We start from the raw sequence: 19795 nt of genomic DNA, 5'->3' as shown, positions 1-19795 counted from the left end.
ATATATATATATATATATATATATATATATATATATATATATATATAATATGTTATTTTCCTATGTTTGTTTAGAGATGTGAAAACCACCCATATGCTAGGATCAGAACAAGCCATGCTATATACCTGGGAAAATCCTTCAGGAAACAGAGAACTCATCTGGACATGTGGAACTACCAAAGAATTAAAGAATAATCTCACTCAGGTATGTCAGAATCAGAGAGGGAGTGAGAGAGAGAGAGAGAGAGAGAGAGACAGCACACATGTGTGTTTCTGTATGGGGAAAAGAAATATTTTCAGGAATATTTGAAATACATGGTAATTGTATTAAGCAACATCATAAGGAGAAATATTATAAGGGGTGGTGTAATTTTTAGAGAAAATACGAATGAGAAGCTGGATTATATTCCAAAAGATTAATTTTTGTTATACTGCTTTAAAGTAGACATAAAAGTGAAAGTAGAATCGTATCATTACTTCCTACAGACCACTGCAGGACTTGAACTTGACACTGCAACCTAATTTTAATGCTCATTATTGCCTACAGCAGAGAGCCATTGAATGATGGATTGTGCAGTTGATCACAGCAATAATGCATCACCGGTGACATAATATGAACTGCCAATACGTTGACTACTTAATCAATTTTCATCGAGTAAGCCATCATAGGTTCTCATTCCACCATAAATGAACCAGCAAGGGAGCCTCTGCAAGATCGTTTTGATCTGCTAGAAATAGCAACTAAATCTCTCTCAAATCACACCCTCTTAACTCTTTAGCATTCAGATTAATCTGTCAAATGCAATACTTATTTATTCATGTTGTTTTGAATTATTCATACAATATTACATAGCTTCAATGTTTCAATGATGTGATTGTTTAGTTTTAAAATGACATTGTAGAGTAAGGTATGAAAAACCAGATCTGCTCAGTTTGAGCATAAAACAAGTAGAATATTTTGGCTGGATATGGCCGGTTTAAATGCTAAAGGACTAAATATAAGAAGGAGACATTGAATAATGTAGTTCTAGACACAATGTCTTCAAAAATATTTTAAGTAGACGGGATAAATAAAATGCCTTCAATCATAAAAGTACAACTATAAAAAACCAACAACAGAGATAACCTGCAAGAGATAACAGTCAAATTTCCGTCAAATAAGATCCTATCATCATTAATAAAGGAAATACTCATTAACTGATGTAGTCCTCATTACACTGTGTTCAAAAACAAAGCAGGTGATCACGGCTGGAGGCCTTTGATCATAGATCTACTCTATCAAATCTCTTAAGCTTTAGGTTGTCCTGCATTATACAGCAAGCTTCCTTCACAGGGTTCAGTTGGCAGCTACTCTTGCGTATCCATTCCACATAACATTAACTGTTTTCAAGGTTATCTTAAAATGTCCACCACCAAGGGATCTTCAACTTACCCTTTTAACACCTGCCAACATATGGCACCCAATTCATAGCTGTTTTCATTTGCATTTTATCAGCTACAGCAGTGGTTCTCAACAGAGGTCCATATAAGATTTTTGGGGTCCAAGCTAGCAAAATAGCAAATTAGGGATCCACAGTAGTATTTTAAGGGTCCATAAAAAGTTTTGCTTTAAATCTATGTATTGCTAGAAACAGCTTGATTTGTTTCTCTAACATTTTATATAATTCAACCTATGCAAGCAAATGAATGAATAACAAAATACGAATTTTGAAATAAGTATCCATAAAATTAGTTTTTAAGCATCAATTGGCTATGGGGGTCCACCAGAATAAAATAGTAAACAAAGGGGTCCATAGGTAAAAAATGGTTGAGAACCATCTGGCTAGATGAAAAATATAACCAATCAAATTTAACCTGGGGCTAATCAACTGTAACACCCCCCTATAATATTAAATGTGTCTTGGTTTGGGAACTGGGAGCTGGGAACATGATTTCCATATCTCTAAAAGAAGACCGAACTTCAATCTTTGCATTAAGAATTACAACAGCGGCAATAGTTGTATTTTTATGGACATATATTACATATATTATGCTATGAGGTATTATAATCAATTCTATTTCTAATTTCAGGATGGAATTGGAGAATTCTTTGCAGACAATGACACCAAAGTGTATTGGGTGTCTTTCTTGGATGGAATGCAACGTGTATTATTATTCAGTCAAGATTTAGCTCTGGTTACAATTGCTCAACAGGTAAACAAATTTTCTAGGCTCTTTTTCTAGACACTAAAAACTTCTTAAAGATAAGATTGTTTAAATTTTTTTCTAATTCTGTATCTAATCTGCAGGCTGGTGAACTTGAGCGAATTGAACAAGAAATCAACTTGTTTATATTTGGATTAGGATTGTCTTTGGTAAATAATTACAACCAAACAGAAGTGGCCTATCTAGGTATCACCAGGTATGTAATCTTGTAGCTTCTTGTGGCCTTCCATACATTTTACTTTACTTAGTAACAAGTGTTAGAGTAAACATTGCACAATAGCTTACTGGGGTTGGTACAGCATACATTTTATGGTTCTTATGATTTCTCATCTTAGTTCTAACAGCAAGTTTCACAGCATCTTTCTGTGGCTTATAAAGTATACATTTCATGGTATCACACTAGTTCATATAATATATATTTCATGGCAGTTCTTTGTGACTCATAGAATATACAGTTCACATCTCATTTGGTTCAGCATAGGGTTAGCTATATATCTCCTCTACTGCAAGACACATGTTTCTATCCCTTTATCATACTCTAACCTCTCATCTCCTGGCACAAAGCTGTTTCCCTTAGTACTACTGCCTCTATCCCATCAATTGAGGGGTATTCTCTTGTAAGTTACTTGATAACCACACTAGTGCTACATAAAAAGCACCCAGCACACTCTATATAGTGGTTGGCAATAAGAAGGGCATCCAGCCACAGAAACCATGTCAAAGCAAGCAGCAGAGGTTGGCATGGTCCTCTGGCTTGCCAGCTGCTATCAGACTGCCCAATCTATGCCAGCACGGAAGGCAAACATTGAATGATGATGATGAGATATATATATATATGTGCACACACACATGTACACATGTACATACACATTAAATATTTTTCAATATCTTTGGGAAGAGACATGATACAATCTTTTTGCCCTAATGCTAATGTAACTTTTGCCTCTTGAGGTGAATTTTTTTCTTGTAACAATTTGTGTGTGCACACATGTTTTATGATGTAACATTGTGTGTGTGTGTGTGTGTGTGTAAAAAAACTGAAATGAGCAAAGAATAACTCATTTATTCCTTTGTCATCTCATTTTCTTATAACTGCTCTCTATTCAACTAATGCTTCATTCTGAAGCACATGTATATTGAGTTCTATACTAGGTCATTAGCCTCACAGTGCCTAAGCAAAATATCAATATATATATATATATATATATATATATATATATATATATACATACATACATACATACATAATCACCATCATCACAGTTTAACATAGATTTTCCATACTGGCATGGATTGGACTACTGGTATCACATCTCATGATGTAATGATTTCCCAGGTTCTATTGTGCCAGTTTAATCTATTGTTTCTGTTTTAAATTTAACATTCTTCCATGTGCAACAGTTTAGTGTGTATTCATCCTACAGAATATTTCCTTATTTTATATTTTTACTGAGATATTGAAATTGGCTTACAATTCATTTTTAGTTCTGGTGTCATTTGGGAGGAAAAGAAAAAACGGTTCAAAGCCTTGAATTTGAAGTCATGCGCCTACTTGGAAGATGGTTACCAAAAATATCTCAACGAACTTTCTCTAGGTAATGCAGCAGCTTCATCCCGCAAGACTTTAGAAAATAAATTTGAAGTAAGTACAAATTTTTTTTTTTTAATCTTGTGAAGTGCTGTCTTTTATCTTTTGTTTTACTTGTTTCAACCATTGGACTGAGACCATACTGGGGAACCACTTTGAAGGGTTTCAGTTGAACAAATTAACTCTAGTACTTCTACCTCTGAGAATAATTTAGAGTGATACCAAATAACTATATTTTTTTAACAATATACTCATCCCACCTACTAAATGTTTCATAAATATTTATGAAGTTGTTTTCTTTTGCTGTATTAGCATTTTGGGACACAGGACATATGCATCACAACTTTGAGTAATATTTACCTCAATATCTTGTTGGTCATTTCTCTATTAAAAGTTCTATGTTATTTGGCACATTTATTGGTGGAGGTATGACTGTATAGTAAGAAGTTCAGTCCCTCTGCATGGCCTCTTGGGCAAGTATCTTCTGCTAAAACCCATGGGCCAACCAAGTCCTTGTGGGTGGATTTAATGATAGAAACTGAAACTGAATAAAATCCCATTGTGTATGTGTGTGTTCTTGTCTTGACATCATATGATAGTTGTGAAATTGTTGGTAATGTCATACAAGCAGTGTCATTCATTTCCAATATTCTGCAAGACTGTCTGGCCATTGAGAAATATTACCTTGCTTGGAAATAGGTGAGGGTTAGCAACAGGAAAGACATCCATCCATTGAAAATCTGCCTCAATGAACTCCATCAAACCCATGCATATATGGAAAAGTGAATGTTAAATTGATGAAGTTGATGACATTTTTCAATAAATTATGCATATTATTAGTAATGTTTGTTATTATTTGTGTATGCTGCTGAGCTCTCATCCCACCAAGGTCAACTTTGCTTTTCATTCTTTTAGAGTCAATAAAATAAAGTACTGGTCAAGAATTGGGGTCTATGTAATTGACTAATGTAATTAGAAATTGACAATGTAATTGACTAATCCCCTCTCACTAACATTGTTGACCTTGTGTCAAAATTTGAAACAATTATTATTTATGTGGATGTCTGTGAGGTGGGGGTCTGTACCTGAGTGTGTTCATTTCTGTTTTCCTGAGCTCAATTTTTTTTTTACAACTACTTTTGTTCACAGTTGTAGATCTTGTGCTGATATACATCCATGTATGTAAGGCAGCATTGTTAGTACACTAGGAAAAATACTTAGTGGCATTTCATCTGTCTTTACTCTCTGAGTTCAAATTCCACCAAGGTTGACTTTGCTTTTCTTCCATTCAGGGTCAATAAAATAAGTACCAGTTGAGTACTGGGAGTTGATATAATCAACTACCCATTCCCCAAAAATTTCAGGCCTTATGCCTAGAGCAGAAAGGATATATATATCCATACATACATTATCATCTTCATAATGTCTGGGGGTGAGGGAGTCCCCATTGTTACTTTTTTTATTAGTTGTGACATTAACACATTCTCTTTTAAAATCTCAGGTTGATTTCAAAGAAATGATTATGACTAAACCGAACAAACGCATCATTAGACGAAGCTTCCAGGATGGAATCTGGTTACAATATAAAACTTCACCTCATCAACTACAGTTGCATGCTAAAATTAATCGTCTCCAGGTAAACCATGACTCTGCTACTTTTTAACCCTTTTGATACCAACCCACCTGAGAACCACCTCTCATTCGATGAATCAATCTTCTTGTTTTAAAGTGATCTAAGTTAAAACCTACCATCCAAATTTCTTGTTAATTTATGTTCCATAAACCTGATTAATAATGACACTTATTTCACTAAATTCTCCATCATTTTCAGAATTAATTGAAACAAAAGCAGTATAGTTTTAAAAAATATAGTCAGAATAGGATAGGATTAATGCATTCTTAGCTTTTTCTTTTTCAACCACCCACCCATTTCTTTAACCCTTCCAATACAATATCACTTGAGACAGCCTTCGACACTATGATACCAATTTACCTAAAATTATTTGTATCAAAATTTACATATTTAAATTAAAAATTTCAACTGAAATTTTACCTCATAAGCAATAACAGCAGATTTCAGAAAGTAAAACTTTTAAAACTGTATTTTTTTTTTAAATCACCTATCTACTAACCTCATCTTTAGTGTATGTTTTTACTTCTGCATTTACATTATGTTTGAATCTGATTGATCTCTGACATCATCAGTTGTCTTATTCCTGAATATGTACTTAGTCCTAGACTAGAAATATGTATTTGTAAATTTATCCTTTGCCTGTCCTGTGTATTACATGTGATACACAACATATTTCCCTGGTGTCCATGCATCATATATGATATACATTCCCTTAGGACTTATGAAAAAAGTTTTATATGACTTAGGATATATGAAACAAGAGCTAACTAAAAGTCTGAAAACAAGCATGGATATTGAGGACAAATTATAAAAATGCTTTAAACTGGCAGGGGTTAAAATTAATAGCATGCTTATCCAATGACTCATTATCTTAAAATAACCATTTTAAATTCTGGATTATTTCAAAAATTTTATTGAAACATAATAATTCATCTGTTGTTATTAGAAATATAGTCATAGAAGAATTAAAGAATAATCATTATTGTACTAGTTCTTTATTAATCTTCATAATCTGATTTTCTATTTCAGTTGGATAACCAAATCAGTGGAGCAGTTTTTCCAACTGTTTTGGCACCAATTCCACCTCCAAAATCTGTAGCAGCTGATAGTGGTTAGTGAATATAAAACATTTCAGTTTTTCTTCTTTTCTTTTTTCGTTTATTTATTTGTTTATTCATGTATTTGTGAAGGTACATGGCCTAGTAGATAGGATGTTGCTCTCATGATCACAAAACCATGGTTTCATTTCCCAGACTGGTGGTACATCGTGTTCTTGAGCAACACTCGTCGTTCCATACTGCTCCAGTCTGCTCATCTGTAAATAGGTAACTCTACAATGGACTGGTGTTCCATTCAGAAGAATTTCAGTCTTCCCACCCAGTTAGCAGGGTGGCATCATTCAAATGCTACATTTTGATGAAAGATATTGTGATATCAGTGTAAAACAACAGCTGACAATCCGATCAATACAGTGATTCGTGTATTTGTAATATTGGTTTCAAATTTTGGCACAAGAACAGCAAGTTCGGGAGAGGGGTAAGTCAATTATATCGACTGGTACTTATTTCATCAACCCTCAAAGTATGTAAAGCAAAGTTGACCCCTAACGGCATTTGAACTCAGAACGTAAATGCAGACAAAATGCTACTAAACACTTTGCCTGGCATGCCAACAATTCTACCAGCTGCCAACAATTCTACCAAAGCACAATGCCATTGTTAAAGTTGTTGTAAGATTTGAACTTGTGACCTGTATCCAATCAGTAGTCCAACTCCAGAACCTTAGCCTCACAACCACTGTGCCTCAGTTTTACAACTGATATTGTATAAAATGTTAATTATCTATGGATATATATATACCATAAAGTTCAGTATAAAATTATTGATATCTTTATATCTTTAATGCTAACTGTTATTATTGATGTCATGATAACCATATTACCTCTCTTACTTTACTAGTTTATTTTAGATACAAATTTGAAAACCTTGTATCTTAACTGTGTAAAGTTAACAGTATCTTTCAAATTGAAATTGGTCGTATTGATCTTGCACTTCAGTGTAACTACATGATGTTAAATTTGGAACTCCATTGATTGCATAATCATTATCATCATCATTATTTGACATCCGTCTTCCATGCTGGTATCAGCTGGACATGAATATTGTATTCAACTTAAAACTCTGGATTCCATTCAGATTTGCTTCATGTTTTTGTTTTGGTGGGTGGGGTGTTTGTTTTTTTCATGAAGCAGAATATTTATTTTTATGTGCCTCACCTAACAGTCTAGAATATATACTAGATTATTGTAGTAATATTACTTGTGATAGACTACAGTGCGATATGTATATCAAATATACTCAAGACCATAAAAATCAACACTGAACATTGCTCCTTGTAAGCCTCTGTGCTTTTTAAGAAACATTTATTTCTTTATTTTTACCAAGAACTTAATCATTAAGGTGTATTGATTTGACTTGGGTTTCCTCCATCTTTTTCTTTCAGTTCCTAAACCTTTCACAGAAATCAGTATTATGCAACGAAAACATGAACACAGCAATGTTGTTCAAGTCAAGTAAGTTGCTTTTCTTTATAGTTTTTTAGGAATTTGCTTTCTTTACTCTAAACATTTCCAAATTACACCAGTAAACGTTATTATTAGTGAGGTCTTTATTTTTATATAACATTTGAAACATATATACAGGATGGATTTTCTATTTCAATGATATTTTAAGCGGTTGATATCTTTTTATCATTTACTTATTTCTGCCATGGTTGGGCATCACCTTGAAGGACTTTAGTCCAAATAAATCAACCCCATACTTATTTGTAAGTCTTGTACTTATTCTAATGGTTTCTTTTGCTGAACTACTAAATTGCAGGACATAAACAATCACCAGTTGTCAAGTTGTGGGTGGGAGGGCAGGATGCAGAAACAAAACACATACATGATGGGCTTCTTTCAATTTCTATCTATCAAATCCACTCACATGGCTTTGGTCAGCCCAGAGCTATAGTAGAAGACACTTGCCCAAGATGCTACAAACAGCAATGGTAATCACACTGATTGAGATCAGCACCCAGTGTGAGATAACATTTGGCATATATTTACATCAATCGCTTTAGTGCAAGTATTGTTTATGTACCTAAACTATATCCCTATGCAGAATGCTCATGCAGTATTATTCCTGAATAAGATCACTCGACAGCATAAGTCAGATCAATTTCATGTATTTACAATCACATGAATTCAAAAATTGACTTTAGTGTGGTAGAGTTAAAAACAGAGTACCACACACAGTAACATATCACATTGTGAACAATGGTATCTATTTTGCTTTACATACTGTGCATCTCTTTGAAGCATTTGTCTTCTTGGTGGCAGGGGGAAACAGTTGTGGAAAATGTCCACGTCCCTCCACCATGCAGCGAGGAGAGAGTCTAGCATGGGGACATCCATGCTTTCTGTACTTTGGCAGGTTTGATACTTCTATCATTTCATGGAACAATAGATTCCTGAATGTCAATCCATCCCCCACACCGCCAAGCATCTGCCAAATCAAATGTGAGTTCAGGACCCACATGTCAACTATATACAAGAAAATGTTTTTGTACCATTTCACAAATTTTCTCACCGATTTGTGTGTCGTTGCCAGCTGTTCTGAGTGATCAACCTCACCCATCCCTTCATTGTATAAAACAACTACTGTCTGTTTCATTATGGTATTACCATCTGCATCTTGTTTCCTAATGTCCTTCATGCTTGCAGAATGCATTGTGGATAGCATGCAGACGTTTTTCTTGTCACACCACACTAGAGCAAAGTTTTATCTTGTGAAGATCAGGCAACATGTTTTTTCTGTGTATCCGCACAGTCTCACAGGCATTAGTCCTCCTCACTTGCAGCTGCAGGAAGAGGTCTGGACTGGAAAACCAGTTGTCCATATAAATATTGTAGCCTTTGTGGAACAAGTTTTCATTCAGCAACAACACAACATCAGTTGACACTACTAGAGTAGCGGCTAGAAGATCCAATCTGTCCTGATCAGTGTCGATTTTGTTATTCCACATGTATCCACAGGCTCTGCCAGCTAACTGGTATGCTTTATAAACCCTGACCCCAAAGCGGGTACATTTGGTTGAGTTGTATTGTTTGAATCAGAGCCTTCCCTTGAATTTCCCCAAACTCTCGTCCTCACAAATGTCCTGTATGGGGACATACACTGTTCTAAAATGTTCAGCTACTTTGTCAATGATAATACGTATTTTGTGCAGCCTGTCATCCTAGTTCTTGCCTGAGTTGAAATGTAGATTTTGAAGAAGTGCCAAAAATCGATCACGTGGCATCATTTCCAGAAAGGTGTCAATGTGGCTGGATCCTCATTCCAATATGACACCAGGGCTGGTTTCTTCATGATGCCCATCAGTATCAGCAGGGCAAGCAGAAGTTTGATTTTGTCCCCTGTGGTTGGAAACCAATCACTGCCATGCCCAGGTCTGACATGCTGGGGATGGTTTTCAACATAGTCATTCATTTTGTCCGCTTTATATTAGAATATTTCATCCATCAAAAACTCGGAGATTTCCAATGGCAAACTTCCATGCTCAAGGTTTGCCTTTATGCCAGGCATACCAGTAAACCCATGCCATCAGACGAAATTGTCTGTTGCTCGCCACACAACACTCTGTTGTCCAGGGCCATTCACTGCTGCCTGCTTGTACCTTTCATTCACCGGAATATCATCATTGCTATTGGAATCATTTGATTCTGAACTAGGAAAATACTCGTTCTCCAAATCATCATCCGAACCAGAAGAAACAACTGATGAGGTGGTGGAGCTTGCTGTTGTATGGCGTGACAACTGTAAATTTGACGAAACAGGATGCGACAACAAAGTTGACAGTGTAATCGACTAGTCTCCTCCCCACAAGTTTCAGGCCTTGTGCCTATAGTAGAAAGGAATATTATTATTATTATTAGTATCAGTATTAGTATTATTATTATTATTAGTATTATTATTTGCAAAGACTACAATATTCTTGAACCTATTTACTAATCATGTAAAAACATTTTCATGCAACAAATAGCTTATAGCTTAATACATTTTATACAACGTAACCTTTTAGGGTAGGGTCTTTGGTACACATTTTGTGTAGATTTTAGCTATTATGTAAAAAATTTATTTGGATTCAACCATTAACTACCATATTTAAACTATATTCCCAAATAATTATTCCTTTTCAGATACTTTAAGGTGCTAATTCAAGAGATGTCTGCAAAAGTGGACCAGAACTTTTTGAATGCTGTTCTTCAACTATTCTCATCTGATGAAATCATTTCAAACACTGAAGAGGTATTTATCTGTTTTTATTTTTTCAACTTCAGAAGACAATTGCATTTGTGTGGTCAGTAGAGTCATCAAAAAAATGTTAGTGTATACCTATGGTTATGAGTTCAGATCCTATTAAAGTTGACTTTGCATTTCACTTCTCCAATTAGATAAAATAGTAGTAGGGTACTGATCATTAAGTTGTTTAATTATATAGTCACAGGAGTGGCTGTATGGTAAGTATAACTTCATCACAAGACTTATGAGAGTTTTAGATTTGTGCTAGAGATATTGTTGTATTTCTTACCAAAGATTATAGTTTGAAATTCTTCCCCAGGATAACTTTTTTTTTTTTAATCAAACCTATGAAACACATGAGACCAATTATTATTTAAAAGCTAACTATAAAAATTCAGAAGGATATTTTCAATGTATGAAACTATTAGTAGCTCATAACTATATACTGTGTACATTAAACAATATATGTTGAACTGGTAATAACCTCGTGTGTGTATATATATATATATTGTTGTTGGGACTCCGTCGCTTACGACGTCGAGGGTTCCAGTTGATCCGATCAATGGAACAGCCTACTCGTGAAATTAACGTGCAAGTGGCTGAGCACTCCACAGACACGTGTACCCTTAATGTAGTTCTCGGGGATATTCAGTGTGACAAGGCTGGCCCTTTGAATTACAGGCACAACAGAAACAGGAAGTACAACAGGGTTCACCACCATCCCCTGTCGGAGCCTCGTGGAGCTTTAGGTGTTTTTCGCTCAATAAACACTCACAATGCCCGGTCTGGGAATCGAAACCGCGATCCTATGACCGCGAGTCCGCTGCCCTAACCACTGGGCCATTGCGCCTCCACGTATATATATAGATATACACACACACACACCTTTAGCAGGCTGAGTGTTATAACCAGTCAGAGAGTAACCATTGGTTTCACACCTGTAAAGTGCTTACCTGTATCTAGAAACCATAACAATCAACCTTCTAAATACATTAATGCTCTAATGTTTTAGAGTTTGCTTCTTTTCCAGGTTATATGAACTACTGATGGTGTGTGTGTGTGTGTTTGCGCATGTGACATATTTTACCAAGAGGTTCAAATGTTGCTTCCTTTCCCATTTCCTTATTCTTCAATTGTTATAATTTAGCCTCACTTTCATTAACCCCAATGAATTTATCCTGCAGCATAAGTTAACATTTCTTTCATTCTCTGAAAGTTCTTCCCAAAACGATAGACTTCTTCCTCATGGAATCAAATTTTATCCCACTGCTTGTTCACATGTTAAGCTACCAGCTTTATGAATACAATTAATAAAAAGATTAATTTAGCAATGAATTTTTTTTTTTTTTGCATTTATATATATGTTCAACTCTGCATCAAACCACTTACCCTAGATAGTTTCTCCAACGTTCTTTTAATAGTTTCTTGCTTCTGTTTACATACTAAACAATCCAACAAAAGGGAATAATTACCAGAGGTAGTTTTTTAGTTATAATTTCTGTTCTGACTTAAGACAACTCATTAGAATGACATTACTTTTGACAAAATCACTACTACAGAAGCTTTTTTTATTCAGTATGTGAATAGTTTAGCTCTCCACAGTTAGAACTCATTCTTTTTTTTTTTTTGCTCTTAGTTTTCTTTCTTTGCATGTTTTGTCTGCTTTCATTCTCTCTTTCTCTCTCAATACCTCTTTTCTCTCTTTCACTCTCTCTCTCTATTTTCTCTTTTTTCTTCTCTCTCTCTCTCTCTCTCTCAACAATACCTTCAGCAATTATTTCACTCAATCTATATAATATTTTACCTGTAGACCCGTCTGTTCCTTGAAGACTGTAAGATAACCCAGACAGAACTTATTGATGTGGCTGGTGTGTCTCTTGTTGAAGAACAAAAGAACTTCTATGACTACTTACACTTCTCACCTATCAAGGTAAGCTTCTATTTATAATTTTGTTTGTAATCCAAATATGGGAAATGTTAGCTTTCCCAAATACAAAGTTCTCATTTAAAATTGCAATATAGATATTATTCAACGAAAGAGATTATTGTGCTTTGCAGTACTAACCATGTTCGACAATTACTAGTCTTCTACAAAGATTAACAAGGCCCACAATGGAGTAATGATCCAATATCAGATCTGGCCTCTCACACAGACTCTAAAATGTCGTTTTAAAAATAGACAATCACATTTACAAAATCTCAAAGCTACAAGATGATGTGTGATTAATTCAAAACAATTTGAATAAATAACGAGTTAATTTGGTAGAGTAATCTGAATACTAAATGGTTAATATTAATGCTTTGAAAATTTAAAAATAAACTAGGATTAGATATTCTATTTTTTGTTGCAAAAGTTAATGGTTTTAACTAAATATTATGAAAACAATTGTCAAATTTTCTTGTGAGTAACTATGAGTGATAGGTTAATATTTTGTTGAAAGAATTCATTCTCCCTCAAGAAAGTTAAGGTAGCACATTTATCCTAACCAGACAACATATGTATAAATTTGTGGTGACAAGTATCTAGTGAAAGTTTGCATTCAAATCAAATTCAGTCAGACGCTTGCTCACCAACTGATCTATAAGAAATGAAATTAATTAAGGACAAAAATTTATCAGATTTTTATCCAAATCAAACTCATTACTTAAAAAAATTACAAAATTAAATTAAAATTTAGTGATCAGTGGTTTGTCATTTATAAATCTCATAACCCATATCTATTCTATCAATATCTCTGTTATTTCAATATATTGTGTTGTTAGCCACTAGGATATAACCTTCCATTGGGTTTATATCCCAACAGGATATAAACTCAGTGGAAACAATTGCCCCAGTATGAAAACATGCTACTCATGCAAGTGTGATAACAAAAATTAATGTAAAAGAGTAAGGAAAAAAATTTTTTTTTTTTTTTTGCAGATTCATTTGAGTTTCTCTCTGCAAGGTGGTGGAGAAGATGGTCCAGCAGAAATTAAATCCAACATTCTCAATATTTTCCTCCAGAGTGTTGGTGTTGTACTAACTGATGTTCAGGATGTCGTTTTCAAGTAAGTCTGTTCATTTAATTCTCAAATATTGTTTTATCTTCCACTTAACTTAAAGTTGACTGTTTACTGAAGTTGAAAGTTAAAAAGATGACAAAAACATTTAAGATATTAATAGCTTGAATGGACACAAGTATGTGTCTCACATATTTTGTTCTTGAAGTGATCAATAGCAGTCTTTCCCAACAGGGTATAAACTCAAAATATGAAACAAATGTGTGTGTGTGTGTGTGTGTGTGTGCCTTATTTTTTATTTAGACACACACAAACATACATATTCTAATCTATGTAATAACTACAAAATTTTTTTTATAAACTTTTTACTGACCTCATGTAAATAAACTGCTACAATTTTATGTCAACAACAAAACTCTGATGACCACAGATAGAACACTAGATGAACAACAATTTAATCTATATTACATTTGCATATATGTGTAGTAGGAGCTGTGAGTTGCTCTTATGACTATGATTGGTTACTTCCTTGCCATAAGTCTACTCTAGAAGAACTGAGTGTTGTGATAAAGGTTGTTTTTTTTCCCCCCTTATAGGAAATAAATTGCTTTTGTTAATCTACACAACAAATTGCCATCTAGGTTTCTACCAAATTTCCTTTTGTTTTTATTGATTAAGGAAAATAAAAGGTTTTGAATCCAGAACTAGGAGTTAATCTACTTCATGTTTTACTTTTTCCAGACTTGGGTATTTTGAAAGAAATCACAGTTTTTATAACCAAAGTCAATTAATTGGTCAGATGAGTCAACACTATGCTGGACAGGTAAATGGCTTATTTTAATTAATTCTTAGTTTTATTTTAGTTTATAATTTGTTGTCAAGTTTCTATATTTTTATCTGAAAAATTTTGTAAAATAAATTGCTGATATTTAGTTAAAAAGAAAATTTGTTTGATAGTTTGCCCACAATTGATGATGGCTTAGGCAGATGCTAAACTGGCACAAGGGGTTTTTTTATAGTGAGAAAGAGGTGTACATACATCAGATTTACTCTCATTCTTTTACGCAAAATACGCAGTGTAACAAATTTTTTTTTGTCTTTGGTCAGTAAGTGTTATTTCCTATTTGCTTCTATCTAGAAATCAAAGTAAGTGACAACTATTCCCTTCAAACTTTGCTTTTGTGACCTGGACTTCAATGTTTTCAAATTGACCTATTTTCCATTACATTTCTGACATTCAGTGCTGAGTTGCTGAAGCAGAAATATCATTATAGCAAATATTCTACTCAATACCACAGATTTGCTTGTCAGTTACTTGATCTTAGCCATTTGAGCATGCCCCTTAGTGGCTGACTACATGTAAATCTCTAATTATGAGCAGGAGTAGTGGGGGAGCATCATCGCCATGTGTTGAGAGGGATTCTTTGGAGCTGGAATAAATGTAACCAAAGCAAAGTCTGAAGATAACATTAACCATTTTTCATACTTTCTAGGGATGAGCAAATAGGAAATAACAGTTGCTACCCAAGGATAAAAATCATATTAAACAGTATAATCAAGACATCTGAGCTTGTATGAGAATACAAGAGATTTCTGAAATAGCTAAAGGATTTCCAGGTTTTACAGTACCATCTAACTTGGTTGGCTATCCCAGCCATAAAACATCATTCTAGATATTTGCCCTGCATCATGACTTGTAGCCAAACATGACAGTATGTTGGTACCTTCACCACTTGTCCCTATTACCTGCTGCCACAAACTTTGAAGTTGTAGGTTACTTATTTCTTCGTTGACTAATTAGAATGAAATGAGAACATGCTACTAAATATACACACCCATATATAATGTGCATATGTACACATTATTTGATTATCATTGACTCACTTGAGTTCATCTGCCCTTTGATAGATCATCCTACAGGATGTCCACAATCACCTTCCTCACCAAGCAAGTGGGTTTGTCTGTTTATTTACCAACAACCTGACTATGCAATAGTCTGTACTGGGTTACATGTTAGCAGTATATTGGTTGATCATATTTGATTATATTAACCCAATGTATGACTGGTACTTATTTTATTGGTTCCAGAAAATGACAATGCAAACCCTAGTAAGATTTGAACTCAGAATGTTAAAGAATATAATTACCATATTTGATTGAATAAAAGATGCACAAGCATATTAGATGAAACGCACCCCAACTTCAGCTGCACATATTCAAGAGATAACTTTGGAGTGTATTAAAGCATGTAATATTTAAAGCAACTTCACACACAAGACTTGAAATGATTTTTTTTTAGACATTTTTAGGAAAAGAGTGTATTTTGTAAGCCGTCAGATGCAGTATATTGATGCAAAGCACTTGTTCACCACTCTATCGAATCTCAGTCTCTACCACACCATTGACTTATAATCAATTAATTAAAAAGAATAAATTAATAACAACTGAATAAATAGTTGAAATAACACATTTATTAGACATAAATCTGAATCCTATTGTAAACTTAACTCTGTACCTTCCTTCATTGGGATTTGCCATTAAGCTCACTTACTTACCTCAGTATATTTAACCCTTTAGCATTCAAACCAGCTATATCCAGCCCAAATATTCTACCTGTGTCATGTTCATACTGGCCAGATCCAGCCTCTCACACCTACCCGATAATGTCATTGTAAAAATAAACGATCACATCATTGAAATCTCAAAGCTGTGAGATAATGCTTGATTAATTCAAAACAATGTGAATAAATAAGCGTTACATTTGACAGAATAATCTGAATGCTAATGGGTTAAAGTTGATAGCAGTTGTTCTTTGTCACTGGTACTAACAAGTATTCAATCATAAATAATTATACGAAAAACAAGACCTGTTAATGCTTGAACTGACTTCAGGGCTATCTTTCTAGTTTTCTAAACTGTATAGTTCTAATATTAGATTTCACCAGTTTATCCTTTTCAGTTTGAGAAACAAATTTAAAAACATGGAATACCTTTAAAAAAAAAGAGTCATATTTTAAGAAATACATTTTGTTTTTTTTTTTGTTTTTAGGCAATTAAACAAATGTATGTGTTGGTACTCGGCTTAGATGTCTTAGGCAACCCATTTGGACTGTTACGAGGCCTAGGAGAAGGTTTAGAAGATCTCTTCTATGAGCCATATCAGGTAATATTGATTTATTTTTGTATTCATATATTGTGCATATATGCCTTTTCTTTTTTGTTTTATATATACATATATTTTTATATATCATTGTTTGTTTTCAGGGTGCCATTCAAGGACCAGAGGAATTCGCTGAAGGACTTGCTCTTGGAGTCCGCAGTTTATTTGGTCATGCTGTTGGTGAGATATCAAATATATTACTCTTCAAATTATTTTGACAGTACCAGAAGTACTAGGAAAAAGAATGTTCTGTTTATCAGATTTTTCAGAATCTATATAGTACAATGATCGATAAAGACTTTTCTATTCAGCCTTCAAAGCAGTGAAACAGATTTCAATCTGGCAGTTCAATTCTGCTTTAAAGTATTCATGTGATAACTGACCAGTTTCATAGTCTTCACATGATAAAAATTTTACATAATGGGATAATGGACCATCTGAGATTATTTAAAAGTATCTCCAAAGACAACTCACTGCTTGTCTAGCTTAAAGAAAACTAGTTGATGTTATCTGAGTATGATTTTACTAGAATCTAACCTATTATAATTCATAACCTCCTTTATTACTTGATTCAATGCATGATGCATTTTATTAACTCAGTATAATTTAATTAAGTCACCATTTTCGGTCAAGTCAAGTCAGTAATCTGATTTCATTTTATATATTCCAGCTAAGGTTCTTAGGAAAGACATGAACGTCACACAATTTCACTCCCTTCTGTAAATTTGTGATGTTTGTGTATAATTTAAAAATTATTATGTAATTGTAATATTGTCGATTTGGGGGTGGCAAACAATAGATCTTGAAGCTCTTGAAGTTATAAATAATAGCATATGAATATTGGGTTGAAAACCCTTCCAGATAGAAAAAGTCGAAAGATGACCATGGTAGAATGCCTGTTATACCTACAGGAGATGTGAGTTTGAGTCCCATAAGCAACCTTCAACTTTTTCAACTCAATATTTCATCATTATCATCATCATCACCATCATCATTTAATGTCTGTTTTCCATGCTGACATGAGTTAGATGGTTTGACTGGAGTTGATAAGCTGGAGAGCTGCACCAGGCTCCAGTATGTTTTGGCTTGGTTTCTACAGTTGGAAGCCCTTTCTCATGCCAACCACTCTACAGAGTATACTGAGTGTCTTTTACGTGTCACCAGCACAAGTGCACTTTACATGTCGCTGACATGGGTGCCTCTTTATATGTCACTAGCACGGGTGCATTTTACATGTCACCAGCACAGGCCCCTTTTATATGTCACTGGCACAGATGCATTTTATGTGTCACTAGCACAGGTGTCTTTTACTTGTCACCGGCACAGGTGCCTAGCTTTACATGCTTCAAGATCCACTGTTCCAAAACAGAATTATTTAGTGTTCTTTTGAAAATTAATAAATTTTTATGACATCAACAAAATGTCGATTTTTTTTTTTTTTTTTTTTTTTTTTTTTTTTTTTTTTTCAAATTAGAGATTGTTTTGATCTTTAGTCAGAGGTCAAACAATCTTTTCTGTTATTTTGCTTCTTAGAGGATATTTGTGTTCATCAATGCAATTCACACAAACAAACTGATTTTGTCTGTCTGTGGTGTAGGTGGTGCTGCGGGTGCTGTGTCAAGAATCACTGGAGCTATGGGAAAAGGTATTGCTGCCCTCACTTTAGATGATGAATATCAGAAGAAACGAAGAGAAGCTATGAATAAACGCCCTGCCAATGTCCGAGAAGGTTTTGCCCGTGGAGGAAAAGGACTTGTTATGGTAAGTCATCAAAGAAAATTTACCTCATCATTGACTTGGATCATCACCTTCATCACTGCTGTTATCATCATTACTACCACTGCCATCATCTACACCTATCTCTCCTCCTTGCACTCATCACTTTTGTTCACACCGCCGCTCTCTCTTTCTGCTGCTATGATCAGTTGGTGTTCACTCTGTGAATCGCCATGCAAGTGTTCATACACACCAACGTGGCCTGCTTTTTTCCTGCTGTCATTGGGGCAGCAGCTGTGCTTCTCTCCACTTCCTATCTACCATGCTGCCCTCAACTCAGATAAAACTACCCACCAAACTTAAGCATATTGCTAAGCAGAGGAAAACAAATCAATGAAGATTCCTTCTGTTTTCTTGTTGATTTGATAACAAACATGTATGTATGTAAAGCAAAACGCAAATACATCATCATCATCCTCACCATTTAATGTCTGTCCATTTTCCATGCTGGCATGGGTTTAAAAGTTTGAAAGACATTCACAGTTAGTATTATTAGGTTGATGCTCAAAGAAGGAATAAAAATTATAGAGTAAAAGTTATGTTTTAGACATGCTTCTTCATTGGATGATGGAAACACTGAAGAGAGAAAAACTAAAGGAGATTAAAAAAAAAAGAGAGCCAGGGGGAAAAAAACCAACATGGATTAGGTTCACTACATATATGTATATATATATATATATATATATATATATATATATATATATATATATAATCATATATAATGACCATAAGATTGTCCCAGATGGTTCCCCAGTGAAACTCAAGTCCAGGTCCAGGCTAGGTTGTTTGCAGAAGACCAGCAGTCACCCACACATACCAGTTTCGTCTCTCCATGCTGCCAATGTTGTCCAAGGGAAAGGCATAGGCTGACACACCCTGGCAACACATTTCTACAGCTGAGTGAACTGGAACAACATGAAATAAAGTGTCTTGCGCAAGAACACAACACACAGCCCAGTCCAGGAATCAAACTCACAACCTCGAGATTGGAAGCCCAATGCTCAAATCACTAAGCCATATATCTGCACACACACACACACACACACACACACATACTTTATTTATTAAGGCTGCAAAAGCATCATAAAA

General features: G+C 34.5%; 1 protein-coding gene across 1 annotated transcript in view; it reads left to right on the top strand.

Moving 5' to 3' along the window:
- LOC106874512 (intermembrane lipid transfer protein VPS13A) overlaps positions 1-19795 on the top strand; it is a 264016-nt gene that overhangs the window by 229496 nt on the left and 14725 nt on the right. Inside the window, exons 64-77 of the mRNA XM_052974544.1 lie at positions 75-204; positions 2070-2192; positions 2288-2400; positions 3690-3846; positions 5294-5428; positions 6455-6536; positions 7928-7997; positions 10668-10776; positions 12581-12700; positions 13691-13818; positions 14512-14593; positions 16820-16933; positions 17035-17110; positions 18528-18691. Coding sequence (XP_052830504.1) covers positions 75-204; positions 2070-2192; positions 2288-2400; positions 3690-3846; positions 5294-5428; positions 6455-6536; positions 7928-7997; positions 10668-10776; positions 12581-12700; positions 13691-13818; positions 14512-14593; positions 16820-16933; positions 17035-17110; positions 18528-18691 — 1603 coding nt within the window. The remainder of the gene's footprint in view (positions 1-74; positions 205-2069; positions 2193-2287; positions 2401-3689; positions 3847-5293; positions 5429-6454; positions 6537-7927; positions 7998-10667; positions 10777-12580; positions 12701-13690; positions 13819-14511; positions 14594-16819; positions 16934-17034; positions 17111-18527; positions 18692-19795) is intronic.

The sequence above is a fragment of the Octopus bimaculoides genome, chromosome 18, assembly GCF_001194135.2.
Source record: "Octopus bimaculoides isolate UCB-OBI-ISO-001 chromosome 18, ASM119413v2, whole genome shotgun sequence".
Lineage (NCBI taxonomy): Eukaryota > Metazoa > Mollusca > Cephalopoda > Octopoda > Octopodidae > Octopus > Octopus bimaculoides.
The sequence above is the reverse complement of the archived record's forward strand: the minus strand, read 5'-3'. Positions and strand labels throughout refer to the sequence as shown.